The sequence below is a fragment of the Stylophora pistillata genome, chromosome 8 (assembly GCF_964205215.1).
Source record: "Stylophora pistillata chromosome 8, jaStyPist1.2, whole genome shotgun sequence".
NCBI classification, from domain to species: domain Eukaryota; kingdom Metazoa; phylum Cnidaria; class Anthozoa; order Scleractinia; family Pocilloporidae; genus Stylophora; species Stylophora pistillata.
In genome coordinates this window covers 34,247,398-34,268,752 of record NC_142526.1, presented here as the reverse complement: position 1 = coordinate 34,268,752, position 21,355 = coordinate 34,247,398, and the positions used below count along the sequence as shown (strand labels likewise).

The 21,355-nt window shown below is 37.4% G+C and overlaps 2 protein-coding genes and 1 long non-coding RNA gene across 7 annotated transcripts in view; 1 reads left to right on the top strand and 2 right to left on the bottom strand.

Annotated features, from left to right (window-relative positions):
- Positions 1–7,733, top strand: part of LOC148725961 (solute carrier family 67 member A2-like) — a 28,671-nt gene extending 20,938 nt beyond the window's left edge. Inside the window, exons 1-5 of one of the 4 annotated variants that reach the window (XM_088731015.1) lie at positions 3,094–3,290; positions 3,401–3,488; positions 3,876–3,919; positions 5,141–5,270; positions 5,498–7,733. In XM_088731015.1, the coding sequence (XP_088587141.1) occupies positions 3,183–3,290; positions 3,401–3,488; positions 3,876–3,919; positions 5,141–5,270; positions 5,498–6,510 (1,383 nt within the window). In that variant the 5' untranslated portion in view covers positions 3,094–3,182 and the 3' untranslated portion in view covers positions 6,511–7,733. Of the gene's footprint in view, positions 1–3,093; positions 3,291–3,400; positions 3,489–3,875; positions 3,920–5,140; positions 5,271–5,497 lie in introns of those variants that run through there. The other 3 variants (XM_088731017.1, XM_088731016.1, XM_088731018.1) reach the window with 3 other exon arrangements.
- The window catches only part of LOC148725959 (uncharacterized), a 62,785-nt gene that overhangs the window by 24,869 nt on the left and 16,561 nt on the right, over positions 1–21,355 (bottom strand). The gene's annotated exons all lie outside the window — the stretch shown is intronic.
- On the bottom strand, positions 6,966–14,073 carry LOC111340624 (peroxisomal targeting signal 2 receptor). Its single transcript, XM_088731019.1, has 11 exons — positions 13,836–14,073; positions 13,616–13,673; positions 12,455–12,569; positions 12,193–12,228; positions 11,947–12,024; positions 11,369–11,477; positions 10,296–10,405; positions 9,810–9,847; positions 9,514–9,589; positions 8,402–8,557; positions 6,966–7,864 (listed from the first exon to the last, which is right to left on the bottom strand). The coding sequence occupies exons 1-11, from the start codon at positions 13,942–13,944 to the stop codon at positions 7,805–7,807; spliced, it is 945 nt and encodes a 314-aa protein (XP_088587145.1). The 5' UTR covers positions 13,945–14,073; the 3' UTR covers positions 6,966–7,804.

Below are 21,355 nucleotides of genomic sequence, written 5' to 3'. Positions count from 1 at the left end.
ATGAAATAGAATAACTTAAAAAAAAAAAAAAAACCAGTTATTGCGGGTTTTGGAGGAAATTTAATCTGACAGGAAGTAAGACCTCTACGGACTGAGATTATAAATATACAATTGCAGCTGCAGTTTTTAAGTAAATCGCTCCTTCGACCAAAACTAAAGAAAGGAGCAGTACCAACAACACCGCAGTTTTCATCTTGCTTGTATCAGTTTCACTCACTAACTGACTCCTTTACTCAAAACGCCTCGCATATGAAGATATATAAGGTGCATCAGTAAGATGTATCCAGCTGTTTAGGGCTCTTTATTTAGCTCATATTAATAATGAGTTTTTCCTACAACAGTAAAGCCGTTTCCTTTTACGCTCATGTCACTTCAACGTGATAAATACCTATGTGGCCAGAACGTTTTTGCATCTTTTCTTAAACAAATTATATTTAATAGCTTGCATCGACAAAGGAAGTACCTTTTGAACCTATCGACTGATAGTAATCGACAACGCTTTGTGATCTAATTTCAGTTGTTTTGTGAGTTGAAATAAGGCCACCGCGCTCAAACTTGAGTTTTATTCATAATTATAGAATTATTTCAAATTGTTGGATGTCGATTCTCAGTTATATTTCTAAAATTAATTGAGGCCCGCATCAGCATATTTGATCGGAATTATCTTAAGGGCTCAAATTTATAGTAGGTTTATATATGAAAATTCGTGGACACAACAACAACCACATTGTAAGAAATCATGTTTGCATGGAACTTGCCTGTGTGACGCCAGGTTTTAAGGCTTTTTAGAGACAACAAAATATTTAAAAAAATTCTCTTGTTTTCCTCGAAATATTTTTTGGATAAAGATTATTCTAACGATAAAGGACCCTGCAATGTGCATCGCAGTCCTAGCAGCTGGTTCGATTAGCCCCCGACTTGAATTTTAAGAATTGTCATCTACCCTGCAAATCCGAAAGTTGCCATTGGGAATTTCTCAAATTCTAAATGGAAGGTGTGCGTTATTGCAGTTTTTTAGAGTGAAATATCTCGTGGGTTAAAGAGCTATACAATGTTAAGCTTAAATGAAAGCGGCAGTGCACATTGCAATGGATTTATGAAATTCAGTCATCGGATTAGATGAAAAAATTATTTCCCCCCTTTTAACCTTTTGGAAAATGTGTACCAAAATTATGAATTGGTTGACAAATAACTTGCACCCTATTGAATCTTAACCATATCTATCCGTCAATAGGAAATATTTTTTAGGAAAAAAAACTTGTAATAATCGTCAGTTGAGAATTTGTCAAACTAGTTAATTGGATAGGTTGCGATAGAGTACATCTGAAGGGAGAACAAATTGTTTTTTACTCATCGAAAGTCAGTAAAAGAAGTAGTTTGGTTGACTTAGCGTGTGGCATGAGATTTTGTGGTAGTTTTTTTTTTGTGGACCAGTGTTCTTGTGAACGAATTTATCGGACGCAGTTTCTTCGGGGAACTTATTTTCAGTTGGGTTTTTCTGTTCCGAAAATAATATCATAAAATTTCACTGTTCTTTAAGTAATAGTACACGCTATTTAGAATTGGAAAAGGTTTTTTGTATCTTATGAAATTTTACCTCTTAAAAGGGCTGTCATGACATCAAACTAAAGCACAAAACACAGAGTTTACTCCTATCCTATTCTACTCCGATTTCGCACGCCTCCGTCCGATTTGGTGTGCTGTCCCATCACGCGCGCTTCCTCCCGATTTCGCGCGCCGTCCGATTACGCGTGCATCCGCACAATATCGCGCGCCGTCCGATTTCACGCACCTCCGTCCGATTTCGTGCGCTGTCCGATTACACGCGCCTATGCCCGATATCACAAACCGTCCGATTTCGCATGTCACCGTCCAATTTCGCGCGTCGTCTTATTTCGCACGCCTCCGCCCAATATCGCGCGCCATCCGATTTCGCCTGCCTCAACCCAATTTCGCACGCCTCCGCCCTATTTTGCATGCCTCTGTCCAATTTTGCAGGCATTTCCGCTTTGTTTTAGAGTGATTTCCCTGTACGTCCGGCGCTTCCGTTCCTTTTTGCCTGCCTGTGTCCTACTTTGAGCGTCTCTGTCCTATTTCGAGCGCGTTCGCTCGATTTTGGACTCCTTCGGCGGATCTCGTCCTTCTTTGAAAGCTTTCGTCCGATTTTGAGCTTTGAGGTCCGTTTTTACGTCTTTCTGTTTTGGCAACAGCAACCTAACTTCCAGTTGTAAATAACCACATTTCGAAACTTTTCAAATTCTGATAAAGCCTTTCTGAGTTTTACTAGGAAGGACCAGAAAGCTGGAACGTGTGATAACATCAAACTTAAACGAAACGAAGAAACTCAACGGAAGTGAGGAACAGTATTTTACAAGGACGTCATTTAAAATCGAAGGGTTTGCTACTCGTAGGAACACATTACCGTCTTCGTTCATTTGGATGCCACACTAGTATCTGGTATCGATTCAGCTTATCTAAGAAAGCTATGTAACGTTCAATCTCCGCGGCCAGAGAATAAAAAAAAAAAGAAAAAAAAAACAGACTGACAAGTATTCTACAGAAGAATATTCAGCCTTGTCAACCTTAAATTCAGCATAGCTATACTATACCAAACTTTCCAAATGGATGTTTCGACGGAGTTTTGGCGGTGAAGCCCTGAAAATATTCTTGTTTTTTTTGTTTTTTTTTTTTGGTGGCTCTCTAATCTGCATGTTCACTAACTGACCTAGCCAAAAACAATTATAAATTGCAAGTAGCGGAACTTGTTATTTTTTTCATAGAGCGGGCTTTTTACTTAAAGAAACAAAAACAAGTCCAAATTATATACATACATTGTTTATGAAGCATGGAATCAGGCATGGAATATGATGTGTTCTCTCTTTTGCAGTAGCACACCTGCTCTAATGATACATGTATTTGCAATTCAGGGACTTGAATCTTTAAATTCAACCCTTACTGGTGATGTTTTTCTCGGGTTCACTCGAAAGGAGGTTGAAAAGCAAAAGCAAAAGCAAGGCAAGGTTAAAGCATCACGCTATTGTCATGACGTAATGTTGTTGGTGGCCAAACTGTTTGCGTGACGAATCAAGAGTCTGATCACGTGGAAGGACAAACCAATCAAAACGCGCCCAGACCTTCAGACGAGTTTTGGTTTGTATTTAATATAATCAAACAAATTGAACATGCATGGTGTTCTCGGTTCGAAGTGGCCAAAGGTGACTTTGGCTTCCTTCCTTAGGAAGAAAGAGGGAACGGTGCTGATTTACTGTTTGTACTGCGTAGGATTTCTGGTATGATCGACCAGTGCCGCTTTCTTTTTCAATAACTTAATCTTGTTGAGATGAGTATAATCAAACATCGAACAAGAGACCAAAGATTGTTGTTGTCTTATGTCTAACAGGATTTGTTCGCTGTAAGTTGCTTCTTACCTCTTCTCACACACAGAGCTAGAGAGCTTGGGGCATCACCGTCGCTTGTCGGAGTGATAGGTTAGTGGATCCGTAAAGAGGCACACTTTAAAACAAACGAGCTTTCTCTACCTGGAAAACTCACTAGTTCATTGATAAATTGCACCTGTTAATTCATTGTTTCACTATACATCACCTTGAAACCCTTGGCGTTTCTTCTCGATGGGAAGTTATCCGTCGTTATTCTTACAGTTCTTGACTTATAAATTGTCCCGAAAAATATGCCTCGTTAAAAAAAAAGAACAAGTTGGACAGAGACAGAAGATTCCTATTCTTTCAGCAATCTTGTGTGTCGTCAAATTATATACTCAAGACTTGGATTTTTGAGAAAAAATTGCTTATTAAAAAGTTGTTAAGGCTGGCTTTTTATCAGTATAATAATTGGTTTTCTGTTTTATTATGTCACAGGGTCTATATACGGTGCCCTTCAATTCTTTTCCAGTCCTGTCATGGTAAGAGTTTTGTCTACATTATTATTATTATTATTATTATTATTATTATTATTATTATTATTATTATTATTATTATTATTATTATTATTATTAAAATAAGTCTTCACAAAAAATTGTAAACTGCTGCAAGCAGTTTGTTAAGTCCCCTGAAAAACATTGTTAAGTGCTTAGAGGCTTGTAATAAGTGCTATATAAATTGTAATTCATTATTATTATAATTTATTGTTATATGCATAAAGTCATGCAACACTTTCACAAAGTATACTTAAAAACAAGATTATGAGCCTGTTTTTTTTTATGTGACAGTTGATATGGGTGAAGTCCAAATTGACCAAGGGGGGCATAGATATCTAGAGAGCATACTATGTAATTGTTACAATTTGTATATATTTACTTGTTGTTCAAAACTCAGTATCAAGACCTGGGGTGGATCCAGGGGTGGTTCGGGTGGTTCGGTCGAACCCCCTAAATTTTCCCTGAGAACGCTGGAAATCATGTTTCCGAAGACCTAATTTTCAAAATCTTGGACCCCTCAGGAGGAGAACAACTCTCCAAACCCCCTCCAAACCCCCCTTGACTAAATCCTGGATCCACCCCAGAAGACAGGCTCAGGCGTTGACTGTATTTATTTACAATCTCACACTGGTAGCCTACTCACTTCACCTACCAAGCATTACAGAATTCATAGTGAGAAGCATGAAGCTGATTAGATTACAAGATTTTTGATATTACCCTGTTGGGGAGGGAAGGACATTTGGTTAACTTGTGCGTGGTGTGTACCCGCATGTTATAGTTTATTCTTTGGCCGGTTAAACACCCTATCTTAGTCACTTTTAGGCAAATGTAATTTCTGTTATCCCAACTTAGTAACATGGGAGTCTTGTGCTGAGACTGTCTGTCATCAGCAGTAATGATTGATGTTTCAAACACAATGGAAGTCATCATTGATAACACTCCTAAAATGTTTCCTTTGTGTTCAAACCTTTTATGATAGATCACAAATAAATTTACACTGACATGGAATGCACCAAGATTTGCTCCTATTTTCACAATGTGGGCAGGCCTTGACTAAAGTAATATACTGTGTGACATAAAATACCATGGCTAACATAATTAATATGGCAGACTAGATTTTGAATAACTTTGAATCAGCTTTGAATTATTACTGAACTTGAAGTTAATGTACATGTATATTAGTGGTACACTTTTTCCTATTCGTAGGGCAAACTGAGTGATATATTTGGAAGAAAAAATGTTCTTTTGATTAGCCTCTTTGGTGCAGCTGTAGGTTATAATCTGACAGGAATTCCAACAACATTACTTTTTCTAGCACTGAGGAGAGTTCCAGTAGGTGAGATCCTTTTTTTATCTGGTTTATAAGTATGGAATGAGTCCAGCTGTTCAATGCTTGTCAATTTTTACTGTTTACTGCAATCCATAGCTCCTGCAGAGGAGAGTGGGCATTAACATTAAATTGATATAAATCTAGTCTAGAATCCTAGTAGTGTAGTGTTTGGGAACATGCTTGGGTCATTTTTGTTGCACTACTTAAGATAAACTTGTATTGTTTGTTTTCAGGGATTTTCAAGCACAGTCAAAGTGTTGCAAAGACATATCTTTCAGATGTCTCACCCTCTATTGATCATCCTAAAGTGTTTGGGAACTTTAATGCATTTTCCAGTCTAGGTTTTGTAATTGGTCCTTTGATAGGTGGACACTTGGCCATGCAGTCAAATGGTTTCTCTAGGGTGACTGCCTTAACTGGATGCATTTTTTTGATCAATTTTTTCTTTGTATGGTTCTTTGTGACACCAGTTGAACAAGTAAGGAAGCAGTCTTCTACAAGGCAAGAATGTGATCCACTCCTTGCTGATGACAATACAGTAAACAACAAAATGGCTGACCACATAGAAAGTGAACTAGATAGGAAAGAACTGAGGGATAGAAAAGAACTCAGTAAAAAAGCAGGCACCTCCACATCCAATGGAACAAGTATATGCAAAATTTCTTCATTGAGTTCATCACTAGATTTGATAGTAATTCGTTTTGTGATGGGATTTTCGATGCTAGTCTTTCGCAGCAATTTCACCTCCATGTTAGAGTTCCACTTCAATACTAGTCCAAAAACCAATGGCTATATTATGTCTTACAATGGTCTAGTTGGTGGTTTTTCTGGAATTCTAGTGGGAAAGATAGCAAAATTGTACAATCACAATGATGCAAAGATGCAACTTCACTTCTCACTAATTCTTATGGCATCACTTCTAGGCATAACATTTTCACCCAGCATATTGTTTATTCCAATCTTCATTATGCCACTGGCAATCTCGAGTGCAGTCTGCCGTGTCTGCACAACTAATCTGACTTTCCGCAGGGGCAGGGAGGATGAGAAAGGTGTCATGTTAGGGATAGGGAACTCATTACTGTCATTTGTACGAATGATTTCTCCTGCTTTAGGTGGGTTTGCTCAGGAGGTTAGTGTTTATGGGCCTGGTTGCATTGGTTCCCTTATAGCAGGCATGGGTGTTATCATGGTACTCTTCCCACCTGATAGACCCAGAGTAAACAAAAGGGAGAAGAAAGAGCAATGAGAATTACATATGGCAGTATGCTTTTGATTTCATCCATTTTACAAAGAGCCATTTCCAAATATTTTATGCCATAAAAGTCAGAGTATTATGATCATATCTTTAAAAAGGATATCACTTACTCGTTTGGAAACAAAGGGTAGAAGGGATGAGAATGGTTAAAAATAGGGAGCATTAATTTAAGCAGACAAGTGATGAGAATAGTCGATCTAAAGCTGAATTCTCCAAACTAACATCATAAGAGTTGTATGGCAGACAGTAAGGAGAATTTCTAATGGATTGTAGGAGTGAAAGCTTGGAGTTCAAATAAAAGGAAAGATTAGATGCTAGCCAACTGTTTTGGCTAGCATCTAAGCATGTTCAAGACAAGCATTTACCACTATCCACACAATTCTGGAGTAAAATCCTAATCATAGTGCCAATGCTAGTCTTGGATTTTCTTTACTTGGGGCAAAGTATTCTTATAAAGTTTATAAGTAAATCTTTATTTCTTTGAAAAATTAAAATACATATCAATATAATTGATATTTCAATGTTGAAACAACTCTAAATTTATTTCACTGGGAAATTTTCACAAATTAATTCTTTATTCCCACATGTACAGTTACTGGTTCCCTGAATTGCAAAAGTATTTACTGTATCATTGAAAATTGTTTTAAATTGTGTGTTCTATATATAATATTTGTACCCAATCTCTGGGAGATGTTGGCCAGTGCAGGACGGATAATTAGTCACTGTCAGTGCTAATTATTTTAAATTTCTGGTATACATGTAGATGTTATTTTTGTGTGGAATTCGACATGTGAGTGATGTCATATTTTGTGTAAAATACTTGCAGATAACATACATGTATAAGTATTTGTCTAAAACACATTAAATGTAATTCAATCTATATTCAGTTCACAGGCAAGCAACAACACTTCAGACCATTATGGTTGTACTGTAGTAATTCTTGCATTTCAAATATAAGAATTTTAGAAAATTGTCTCAAATGTATTTTATGTTGGACAAAATATTTCATATCATAGAATTATTTACAAGTAAGGGAAAATTACATTGTGTAGAGCAAAATATTGGATCTGATGCATAATGCCCTGCTCATGGAATATAAATCATCAATGAACAAAACCAAGAGTTAAGTTTCACATCATTGTAAGCAAATTGTTCTCACATAAATAATTAAAGAAAGTAGTAGATTGGGCTAATAAAGATATTTTGTCATGTAAGAGTGTATCATTGAAGAAACTTTTTAAATTACAATCTACTGTATCAGTTAGTCATTTCATGATAGTCATCTTTACAGCAGAGAAGGTGGAGAGTGTATTTTCACTTTTTCATCCCATGAACAGTCAGCAATCTATAACATGGAAGAAGAATTAGAGGAAAATCTGCCTAAATTGATCATGACCAGTACTCTTTGCCATAGTTTTAACTGTTCACAGGGTCATTCTTTTTTTAAAATCCCCTCTATGAATGAAGCCAAGTTCAACACCTCAACTGAATTGATAATGTAAAATTTGCCATTGCAGAGTATTAAAGCTAGCACTTTGCAGTTCATCAAAGCGCTCTGATGAAGGACTAACATGTGAAACATTGCCTTCAGAGACTCTTTATGGTGGTTGATTTATAGTTACTATAATTACATGTATCAACTCAGTTAATAAAACCAAATTATCTTGTAGTACCAATAACCACCATGGTTTCTTCGGAGACTTAACCCTCTTGCCTCTCCAAATACTTGGCAACAACACAAGCTCATATCCTTCTGGAAATAATCACGATACAGCAATGTCTTCTAGATCACTAGATCTTTACTGCAGGCCTGGATTTTGGCAAACTATTGGTCTCATTATCACTAATATGTTGAGATATTTTTTTTTAATGTAAAAATTACCTGTCCTGGAAGATGAAGATTGAAATCTAATCCCAGAACAAATTCTGTGTGGTGTTCTGTAGTCTCTAATGGACATGTTCCGTTGGCAATGTTCCAAGTTCGAACTGTAAAGTCATAGGAGCAAGATGCCAGTAAGGTGCCATTATGGGGAGAGCACTGATGAGAAATAATAGATGAAGTGATAAATTTTTGTTATCAACCCTGATAATACAGTAAGTCTTCTTGATATGAAAACATATTTGGAAGATGTTCATACATATAACTGTGTACACTAATCAGGAAAGCCTGTTGATAACGGAAGGACCACTACTTTTACATGACTTTTATATCATTCTACAGTATCATCTTATTTAAGCTACTGTTTGTAACAGTTGTTTGAGCAGAATTAGAATTAATGAGAACTAGGTTGCAGTTGAGAACTACGTCGCATAATTATATTTTACCTAATTTTCAGACAAGCCATTTTAAATCAGTTTTTATTAATAGATGTCTTTTCAATAGTAATCAATACCTTTTCTTTTTCCTTATTCATTCTATTCATGTTAATTGTTGCACATCTGTTTGCACAATAGTTCTTAATAAAGACCTTTATTATTATTATTATTATTATTATTATTGTAAATAGTCAGCTTTCTTTATCCCAAGGGATTGAAGACCTCAGTGTCACTTTGCACCAAGAGATAGTACTGTTCTTGATTGAAAGTAGCAATGAAAATGACAAATAATCAATTTCAAAAAGAAAGACCTAAAACAAGTTCAATACAAAGTTCAATATTTCAGAGAATAAGGTAGGACCCTCCTTCCAAATATGAGGCTTACAGGGTGACTGAGTGAGAAATTAATTATCAAACTTGCCAGTTAGATTTTAAAATTTATGAGCTAAGGGTTGCAGGATTGCCAGGGAAAATTACACACCAGAGAATAAAACATTCTGTGACAGCCAAATGCATGTTGCCAATTTGGCCAGTTTTCCAAAAATTAGACAAAATGTTTTACTCCTCACCATAGTGACTGAAGTAGTTGCAAGTAGGATTGCTGTCTTAGTAAAAGGGAGTGGCATTTAGGCTAAACCTTTCCTTCCCACCTGCAAACTGGTTAAAAGTGGTTCTTACCTTCACTCGTCTTACTGCATACTGGTGGCCTTCTAGTGTAAACACAGGTGCGGTTATGTTTCTCAGATCCCAACCTCTATATATTGGAGGAAAGACAACCATTACGACATGAATTGACAAGGTGTATGTACATATAACTTTTACTGACTAAAATTCCACCAAAAATATTTATAAAACTATTATCAAAAAAGTTAATTAATCATCTATTCTATAATTCAATTTATGCTGTCTCACAGAACTATGTCCAACAACTGCAAAAAATAATTTTTTCATAAATGATATTACCAAATTGGTACCTGATTTTTGTATCCACTGATCCAGTCACCACTAAATTCTCCAAAAGATACAAAAAAATGTCGGACAATTAAGTGAAACATTCCTTTATATTGTTAAGTATTCAATTAATATGATAACCATTGACTATGTTCATTGTTAGGAGTCATCTTTAATACTACTGCATGTGCATTGAAAACAAAGAATGAACATTTTGTTAATAAACTGTATCCCAATGAAGGAAATTGGTACATTCAGTTGCAAATGATCACAGACATACATAGAACTAATAATTATCATCAGTCATCTCTCCCACAGCACCTGAGACAAACAAAACTCAGAACACAGTCCTACTGTACTGTACACACACACTGTATACTATTAGAATGACCACTGGAGCTATTTTCTTGAGATAAATGTACACATAAACTAAGTTAGAACTACCCTTCCCCTAACAGTTGCTGTCCCTAATTAAGTACAGGTACTGGTATGTCAATTGTGACCCTTACCACATCATATTTGGCCCAGTCACAAGTGAGGACCTCCCCATCATGAGCCCTAATGGTCTGTTGAGCATGTGGAGGGGCTGATATGTCCCATATCCTAAGGGTGTTGTCTCCTACAAAATTGTCCAGCGTTTTCAAGAATTATTGACATGTAATTACTAATTTTGTGGACATGAATCAAATTAATTTTCTTAATGACATGGTGGTCCTCTTTTTTGTTAATTCTAGAGTACTTAATCATTGCTATGCTGTCTAACACAAACTCTTGCCAACACAGGTTAAATTCTCTATCCATGGACTTCATCTCTATCCCACTTTGATCACTTCTTAACGACTGTAATTACTTTTAAATTAATGAGTCCAGTTATTGCTCATTCGCAATGTAAGCCTTCTTCATTTTAGGAGTGACTTATAACTAATTTCTCTTACTTAAACAACACATGGCCAGACAGACAGCTTATGAAAAATGCAAAAAAACCACCATCAAGAAGACAATGGTCAATTTGACTCTTTAACTCCCATGTGTGACCAAGAAAGAATTTCTCCACACAGTACCAATACAATATCAAGCTGACAAGTAATGAGAATACAGAAAAATATCAAATCAAGGGGATTTTCAGTTGATCAAATATCAAGTTCTCTTAGAATTGTATGGCAGTTTCTATAATCAAGAAATGGATAGATATTCTAGTCTTCTCGGATAAGGATGAACAAACCGTAGGCCTGTCTCCTGCAGGGTTAGGGGTAGGAGACGTTAATTTCTCACGCATTAGATTACTGTGTGGATGTCCTCCCTTGGGTGGGATGAGTGAGTGTTGGCCCTGAAAAGCTCCTATGGGGAGTGGTCAATTAACCTATGTATGTATGTATGTATGTATGTATGTATGTATGTTTGTATGTATGTATGTATGTATGTATGTATGTATGTATGTATGTATGTATGAATGTAAGAAGAAATGCAACACAAATGAGATATTTGGGGTGAAAGGGTTAGAAACAAATTCTCAGGCTGAACTTCTAGCATTATGGGCAATGGATCACAGGAAGGGCAACTAACAATGCGATGTTTTAGTAACCTGAAGCAGAAGCAAATGTCCTTGAAACATGTGGAGACCACACTGCACTGTAAACTACATGCTGATGATCAGCAAATGTAGCTAGAGATTGGGCTCCATTTGGATCCCACTGGGAAAGAAAGTTACAGTTAGTGCATAAACTAAGTGTTACTATAACAGTATTTAATATCACAGCTATTTTTTAATTTTACATGGAATAGATTAGCATCATAACTACTCTTATAAAACCTATGCATCATGCTTGTAACTTGACAGTTTCATAATACTCACACCCCAGTTGATGTCGCTGTGTAATTGGACAGCTAGCACACATGTACATATGCTGTTGCCACGCATTTCACCAAGTTCACTATTCTTCAATTTTCTTTTTTGAATGAAATGTGTAACCAATGGCTGGTTTGTTTTTCTAGTTTGTCACAGTTTCGATTAATTGGGAACAGGATGGTGTGTTGTACTGTCTGTTATCATACTAATGATTCACAAATCAGACTTGAGCTCCATAGCTGTCTGATTTTGTGACCCACAGATCTAATTACAAACCAAATTGGACTCAACTCAGCCCTATTACCATTATTTACCAGTTTTATGCTGTGATCCCAAGATGCACTCAAAAATTGATCAAGTTGTCTATTACAGTTCCAGTCCACACCATAGACCTTTAGAAGTACAGGCAAGAAAAGTAAACATGGTTTAAATCTACTGTGATGTGTTAAAATATAAGCAGGAGAAACATGTAGGATACCAAAATCATACTCTACCCCATTCCGAAGAGCAATATTTTCATTTTAATTTATAACTAATTCTTTTAATTTAGTCCTTCCTACCTCAGCACTGTGTTCTTTGCAGACCTTTATAGGACCCTTTAACAAAACACAGGGAGTTAATTTCCAACTGCTTTGACACTCATCGTATCATCATAAGTCAGATCCTAGTTCTCTTCTCTGAAACACAAGCAAAGTCCTGAGCTAACTTAATTGACTTGCAGAACCAAAGAGATCTTAATTGCCAAACTAACCAAAATTATCTTGATATGCCACAACTCAGTTTTCCAAAGAGACTCTAAAGGTCTAAGCTTCCAAGATGTACCTTAGGGTTTTTGAGATCCCACATCTGAATTGAACCATCTCCACTAGCAGTGATACTAAAATCCTGATTGTGTTCACTCCATGAACAGTCAAAAAGACCCTCTCTCCACTCCCATCTGTCAAAATGATGACAAGGATTTCAATAATTTTGTATAAACTGTGTTGCCTAAGTCGTCTGAAGTTCCTTGTTTCTAAGAGTGGGTCTTTTTTTACTGTGTTTGCAAAATCTTTTCTTTAATTTGTATCAGAACCAAAGGTTTTATTGGCCTATGATCATGTTACGAGGATCGAATTATTTTTACTGAATCTGTCATGCAATCCCAGACTTTTCTAGAATTATCTATAATCTATAATATTCCAGAAACTTCTTTCATGTGACTCAGCAGTTTCCAAAAATAGTACAACTTGTAATACGCTATAAACAGTAATAGAACATTCTAGATAACTAAAGTAAATGTATAAAGGCTGGCTTGTGAGAAGTACAAAAGAGATTTGCCCGAGGGCTTACCCTCATGGCTTGCTGACTGAACTTTTGGAAGCTATGATATGACAAGGCTATGACCTTTTGACCTTGCGATATCCGGAGAGAAGAAAGAGATGAAAAAGACGATAGTCGAGAGAGGAAGAAGATAGAGAATACAGAGTTTACTATGGAGTCCTCCGGTAAAGTTTGTGTACAAGGAAAGAATGCGATAAATCAAGAAAGCCAAGCGCTGTTGTCTTCAGTCGGCGGAAGTTGGAATTGGAGGTTGATCAAGATGACGAACACTTCTACGGCATAAAGGATTGTAAGCCTGCTTTATGAACTGCTTAACTTAATCTTTAACCTAAGTAAATTAGACAATGTAAAACTAATTAAATAATAGTTAAAATGGGTAACTGCTTGTTGTTACATTTTTGTTGCGTGCCATATATCGTACTCGGGAGTCTATTTTCATACATGCTTTGTTACCGGACATTTGTTGGTCATTCGTGCACGTAACAATCAGTACAATCGAATATAACTCCTGAAGCCTTTGAAGAAATAATATACAAATCTCTTTTGATAAGCCGGCAATTAAGCTAGTTCTAACTAAAGGTTGTATTTGAATGTGGCAAAAACTTAAAAAAAAAAAAAAATAATAAATAAAAAAAATAAGTTCCGCTTTAATCTGTAGCTCACCTTCCAATTACTTTAATTCCACTGGGAAGGATGTCTAGTACAAATAAAGTCCCACCACCTAACATGAGGTAAAAATCAATTTTACAAAAATCGAAGGTATTTTAATATGCTTCCTTTACACACATTTAACACAGAAGTAAATTCCTGAAGAAAGATTTACCTCCCAGCTGTAATATTCACTCTTCACATATTGTAAGCAATGTACCAAAGTTTTATTTACCTGCTATTCCATAATGTTGCGAAGTTGCACAAAGGAATCTTTGACCGAAGTATGGCGAAAACTTAACTGCATATCCATGGCGTCCACGTGTATAAAATGTCACAGCCATGACTTGACACAAAGTTTCCCAAAAAAAGATGAAATTACATGGTGTATATTTATATCTAAAAATTATAGTTCCCTGATCGAATCATACTTTCGACCGTACCAGAAAAGTGTGTTTCAACTTACAGTTAATGATTTTTTGCAGCAGACATCGCATCCAGAGCTGAATAGGCTGTGTAAGCGTCATGGAAAATGAGCGGACATTTTTCTTTGGAATACATGACAAACCACATGACATACAAACTGTACCCTGAGCTGTTTTAAAAATTGTCAGCTTTCTTGATACAGAACTGAGATTGCTACCAAAGGATGTCGGTGAAATTTCGTGGGGAGATCCATGCGCAGTGACGTAGTTTGTCAGTCAATGATAAAAAGCGAACAAGCAAACAAACAAACCGACAAACAAACAAATAAATAGATGACGAGCACAAGAGGATTTTGGCATTTTATTGTGTAGAAAAATACATGACAAAGGCGAAAAAAAAAAAAAAAAGCAAAAAAAAAAAACCCAGTTTCCTGTTCCCAGTCTCAGTAAGCCTCTTTCTTCACAGTGTTAAAATGTATATCGATGCCCCTGTGAGGATCTTATTTTGTACCAAAATCAATATATGATATACGGTACAGGCAAAAGGAAACGTGAAATGTTTCTTTCATGTATCAGCACAGCCACGAACACTTTTAACCTTTGTTAATTAATCTAACGTACCAATGAATGCCGCGTCTGGTTTAAAGCAAACCTAAAGCGAAAGCAATGTATTTATGATAAATGGGTCCACAGAGCACAGAGGCAAAAATTCGTGATACCTGGTGTGTAACATTGTGCCAATGTACACACTTGATAGCTTCTTCGAGCTCTGTCCGAATCGTGGTGGTTAACAAGCCCTGGTAAACGAGCCTGTCCGCCACTACCACATATGCTAATATTTCTCGTTGATATGGCTTCTATCCGAGTTCTTTGTATTACTTCATTTTCTTAACTGGAAACGCCCCATTGCATTCTCGGTCAGACAAACGTCCTTACCCTATCCCCCAACTCTTCACACCGACAATTAATACCAATATAACATTGAATTTCGAGATGGTCGACTGGTAATCGTGGGCGCCCAACGAGTGCAAGTGATGTCACAGAGGTCGCGGGTTCGAATCACTTTATAGAAGTTATTCTCGATCCGGCTTGCGGACCAAACAACTTCTCCCCGAGTATGATTTGGAGCTAGCGGACAAGGAGTAACTCTCAAACTGGCTTGGGGACCGAGTAACTTCTCCCCGTGAAATTCTTTTTCGTTTTTGTTGTTGCTGGTTTCTTTTTTCAATTTTTTTCTCCTTATTATCATGGTCTTTTTCCTTTTCTTTTTCCTTTTTCATCTTTTTTTCTGAGAAGTTATCTTTTTGAGCCACTATGGTATTTTTCTGGTATGCTTTTCGTATTTAATTTTATAGTGATATTGTTAAAAAGGGTTAAATTGATGGGGAAAATGTGGCTGAATTCTTCTTATGATTTGCTTTTGATAACACAAGCAAATGTAGGGTGGGCAAAAATAATAGATAACGCGTAAAATTTTGAAATAATTCTTGTTTACGCATCTGTTTCTATTGTTAGGCTTGCCTTTTCGTTGATTGAGTATTGTAATGTCACTTAATTCCTCCTACAGGTGCTATTCAGCCTCCCACAAGTGATATTTCCTCGTTATATTTTTTTTCGATTTTTACAACTTGGGCTTGCAGGAACGGAATCGTACGTTTCGTACTTTCTCTTTGTTGGCGTTCTTTCTATCCAGCGGACTGTAATTTTCGCGACTTTTCGTCGCCCCGGAGTTTGCATTTCCAACACCAGTTTGTTTCTGGTCTGTAAGTTTGGAAATATTTTCCAACGTGGTCAAACACCGATTAGGGATAAGTCAGTATTTGCTAGCTTAGAGCTGTGTCCCCAAGACGAAGGACACGAACATCGATTGTTATATATGATGTTCAGCAAGCACTCACACGAGGAAAAGAAGGAATTAGAGTTAATCCGGTCAGGTTGGTGCGGAGTCAGCATTGACGATACAATACTACACATAAATTGGAAAACATTTGTAGCTTCTTTTCCCCAAGAAAGGCCCCCGGTTATGACAATATTTCTATGCGTGTGATGCGAAATCCTTTGTGATTGCTAAAGGTTTACCCAGACAGACACCTTCAGCTGCCACTGCTTTCCTAATTAATAATTGAGGAATTTCAGTTCCATCCTGTTTCCTCTTCAGCGATACGCAAGATCGAACATTCCTTTCCCTCCAAATAAGGCGCTTGGGCTCGACAAGATCCCGTTAAAAAGGATGCCCTGCCTTACATTTTTTCCACTTTGAAAGATGTTCTTCTTTATCAAATAAGCAGTTGTCACTCAACGCTGAAGGAGGGGTACCATGAGTATCAAACAACAATCGCCCCATGCCCCTATTACCTGCATACCTGCATTTTGCAAAGTATGTGAACGTGCAGCTTTTAACCAGCTTATTGGAGCGAAAGAAACTCTTGTCCCAACCTCAGAGTGGAAACAAAAATCAAACATTCAACAGAAACATTAAAAATCCTTATCACAGACATGATTCTTGACACCGTGGACAAAAAAAGAAATGACTGCCCCTGACAGTTGAGGCCATTGACTGGTTTGAGAGAATCAGATGCTAATTAAAGAGATGCTGCCCGAGTCGCGGCCCCATGCGATTACCTATGCTAATCTAACAAATGATTGCCACGTCTTGCACAAAGTGAACATAAAGTAAAAGAAATGTATCTTTAAAATATGTCAAGGTAAAAATGCTTGACACCAGGCGTCTGACATTGTGCCAAGAGTACACACTTAATATACCTTCCTAAAGAAGCGTACGATTCGTCGTATTTAACGAGCCCCAGTAAACAAGGCTGTCCGCCATTACCACTTATGTTAATGTTTCTCGTGGATATCAATAATCAATTTGCGAATTACCCTTGGCCTCATTTTCAAAACGAGTCCTCGTGCTAATCCTTTCATAAGTTTCCATTCACATGCAAATTAAACTCATCTACGATGAATATATGAAGTTCATATATTTGAACTGCGGTTATAGATACGTATGATGCACGATCCTCGCAGTAGAGAGCGCTATCTATGCAATAGCGTAAATCAGACCTGAAAAAAATCAGGCCTGTACGGGATTCGAACCCCTGACCTCTGCGATACTAGTGCAGCGCTCTACCAATTGAGCTGATAAGCCAACTGGGAGCAGGCCGTTAAGTTGATTCGTAATAAACCCGTGATGATAAATCAGATACGATGAATATATGAAGTTCATATATTTGAACTTCTCCTCGATTAACTATGCTTGTATGCTTCATTTCCTTTATTCTTGAGAAGACACGCTCCATTGTACTCTCAGTCATACAAATGTCCTCACCCTACCCCCTAACCCAGTATTTGTAAACTCTTCACCCCGACAGTTAATATAACTATAGTCATGAGTTTCGAGATGGTCGACTGGTAATCGTGGGCGCGCAACGAGTGCATGCAAGGTCATCGAGGTGGCGGGTTCGAATAACAATAACAATAACAGTTTATTGTGAATATACGCTTAGCTACAATAAAGGCGAACCTTTACAGACAGAACGGGATCAGTATCTGCGAAAGCACTCCAGCTAATTTACAGGTATTCCACAAAACACAATAAAAATTAAAGTTAAAAGTTGAATATGGAATATACTATAGTTTTAATTACAATAATAAAATCCTAAAAATCGAGTTTCCAGATTGGATTAGAACCCACGACCCTCCGTGATCTAGTCGGATGCTCTAACCACTGAGCTACAGGAGACGCTATGGTGAGCAAGGGTCAATTAGTGGGTATTGACTGGAACCGCATCACGCGGCTACACAGCCAAACATCAGCTAGCGCATAGAAGCTCACTAACAGCATCACGCTGTCACATTAAAGCATCACATGCAGCCAACCAGCCTCCAAAGTGAGCATGTAAAGATGAAAATAAACAATTTTTAAAAATCGAATTTCCAGATGGGATTCCATCTGGAAACTCGATTTTTAAAAACTGTTTATTTTCATCTTTACATCTTTACATCTTTTCATCTTTACATCCCATCCCATCTTTAAATCCCATCTGGAAACTCGATTTTTAAAAATTCTTTATTTTCATCTTTACATGCTCACTTTGGAGGCTGGTTGGCTGCATGTGATGCTTTAATGCATTTGATGCTCTAATGTGACAGCGTGATGCTGTTAGTGAGCTTCTATGCGCTAGCTGATGTTTGGCTGTGTAGTTGCGTGATGCGGTTCCAGTCCGTACCCACTAATTGACCCTCGCTCACCATAGAGTCTCTTGTAGCTCAGTGGTTAGAGCATCCGACTAGATCACGGAGGGTCGTGGGTTCAAATCCCGTCTGGAAACTCGATTTTTAAAAATTGTTTATTTTCATCTTTAAATAAAATCCTAATAAATATATCTTGTAACGAAATAAATACTGAATTCAATTATTAAGCGTGAAAATTATAAAAATTGCATTAAGTCGACTTGTCTAATGGACCTCTTAAAAGACTTAAAATTCGTTATATTTCTAAGCCTGTTCGGAAGTGAATTCCAGAGTTTCGGACCAATATAACGGACTGAGTTCAAGCCCTATGTAGTAGACTTTGGCTTGGGTAGCGAGAGAATATAGTCACCTCTTAAATTATGCTTAACGTTCTTCCTATGAACTATCAGGTCTTGTGTACTTTTGGGCGCCAAAGAACTGTGAACGGCGTTGAAAATAGACAACATAATTTTAATTAATCTTTGTTGTTTTTAAAGATGAGAGGCCTAATGCGTTAAGAAGTTCTGGATAGCTCGTGTACTTACCCCGGGAAAAAAAAAAAAAAAACCTAATCTCGCGCTCGTTTATCCTTTCCAATTTATCTGCGGCACTTTTGCTACAGAAATAGCACTTAAGCGCGATGACGTCAAAACAATTTCTCGCAGCGTCAAACCGAGGCTTGGTGGTGATAGCTTCGCGTATTTTGTTGATGTTTAGAGAAAGAATCAATTCCCCTGGTCTGTTTTTTGCACTTTTTGTTCGAAATGCCTCAATGGTGTATTGCCTAGGGCTGTACAAACTCTTCAGACATGAAAATCAAAAAGTCCTGGCATCGCTTACCGCAGGAGAACAAAGAACTGCTTTCGAAATGGCTATGTGGCGACCACTTTGAGGCCGACTGTTTTAGGAAAATCCCGCGTTCCTTGCTTGTCAACTTTAAACCAGGGTGTATTCCCACAAAGTTTTGCTTTGTGCAAGAAAAAAACACCGAGGAAACCTCCATCAGAGCGAAAATTGGTCGAACAAAAGCAGCCGAGTTCGTACGTAAACACAGCGTCGGACGATCTGCCAGAAACATGTGATGGCTTTGAAAGTGACAACATTGGTGGTGATGGTTTCGCGGGAATATCAGAGAAAAATATATGTCACATCGGACATGGCTGTAGGAAATTCACCTAAAATCACTCTTTCTGAGGATGATATCGACGGAGCTTCCTTAAGAGTGATCACCCCTAGTCAACTGACTATTCCTGCTTTAAAGAGATGGCTTTCCCGCAGGAAAGGAGGGAAGTTGAGTGGAACGAAGCGATCCTTGGTCGAAAGGTAAATACACGTGAATAGCTTATTTCCCCGGCATACCGGTATTTTACGTTGGATGATCAAACTAAAAGAAATCAACTGTCCCTTTCAGAGTTCAAAGCTATATAAATAGTGCTCTCGATAAGGACCTTATTGATCCAGACAATGCTGTCACTTTCAAAGCCATCACATGTTTCTGCCAAATCGTCCGACGCTGTGTTTACGTACCAAGTCGGCTGCTTTCGTTCGACCGATTTTCATCATCATCATCATCATCATCATAGTTTATTTAATAAGCAGGTTGAGGGATAGGCAAGACATTACGTCCTGATGTGGACCTGCATCAACTAAACTATCAATTAATAAATACCTAATTAGTGAATAGACCGAAAATGGTATGTAAATAATGACAATTAAAGGAAATAAATATTAATAACAATACGGAGTAAATGTTAAAAGTATTTAAAGTCAACAGATTTGTAGGAAACGCTGCAGGAAGCTTTAGCAAAACTGATAGATTTCAGAATTCTCTTATTTTCCCTGAGTTTTCTCTTGAAGGAAGTTAAGTTTGAACTGTTCTTGATGTCTTCGGGAAGGAGGTTCCAGGATAGTGCAGCTCTGTGCTTAAACGAAGATCTTCCCATTTCTGTTCTTGGTCTATGAACCTTAACTTTTAGGGATTTTCTTAAGTCATAAGGAGTCTCGGATTTCATTATTAAGTCATTTAGAGGCTCAATGCTATTTCCATGATAGATATTGTACGTAATAACTAAAAGTCTCCTGATGTAAAATGAAACAATAGAGTTCCAGTGTGGAGCGTTCATGATGTCATCACTGTGGATGCTATGGGGTAGGTTGTAAATAATGCTAGTAGCTCTTAAATGAATTCGATCAATATCATCCGTCAAGGTTGAAGAACAAGACCCCCAGACTACAATGCCATACAAAACGCTAGGGATAATAGTTTTATAATAAATGTTTTCTAAGGTTGGTATCGGTAAAAACTTTATCCGATTCAGTACTGCAACTTTGTTCCTGAATGACTTACAAACGTTCTTTATGTGCTCCTGCCATGATAGCTTGCTGTCAATTGTCACCCCAAAACATTTAGATGATGTTTTGTACTCAATAAAGCTATTACCAAAGGCCAAGCGTGGCAGGGGGCCAATAAAGTTCTGGCTAGAAATTATCAGGGCTTCAGATTTCGATTCGTTGGCGATTAATCTGTTTGATTGACACCAGGTGTACAGCTGGTCTAGTACAGACTGGAGTGTTAAGATGATATCGTCGATGTTGTTTCCAATTGTAAAAATAGTGGTATCATCGGCAAACATAAATAATTCACCACTAGTTATTGATTCTGGAAGATCGTTTACAAATATTGAAAATAATTTTGGCCCTAGTATTGAGCCTTGGGGAACTCCATGTGTGATGGTTTTGTGCTCGGACTGATATCCTGATATTTGGACAAATTGTTTACGTGCAGACATGTAATCGGTAAGCCACGAATGCAAATCGCCAGATATCCCAATTGCCTTTAGCTTCTCTAGAAGGATGGTATGGTTCACTGTGTCGAATGCTTTTCGAAAGTCAATAAAAAGCACGCCCACTTTTAGGCCCTTGTCCAGCGCATTTTTCCAGGTCTCTGTTAGGTGAAGTAAGAGGCTTTCAGTTGAATAATTTTTCCGAAAACCCCACTGTCTATGAGATAACAAGCCTTGTGTGTGCAAATGGTTGTTCAGGGTATCACTGACAACATCTTCTAAGATTTTCCCAGGGATACTGAGGAGGGAGATAG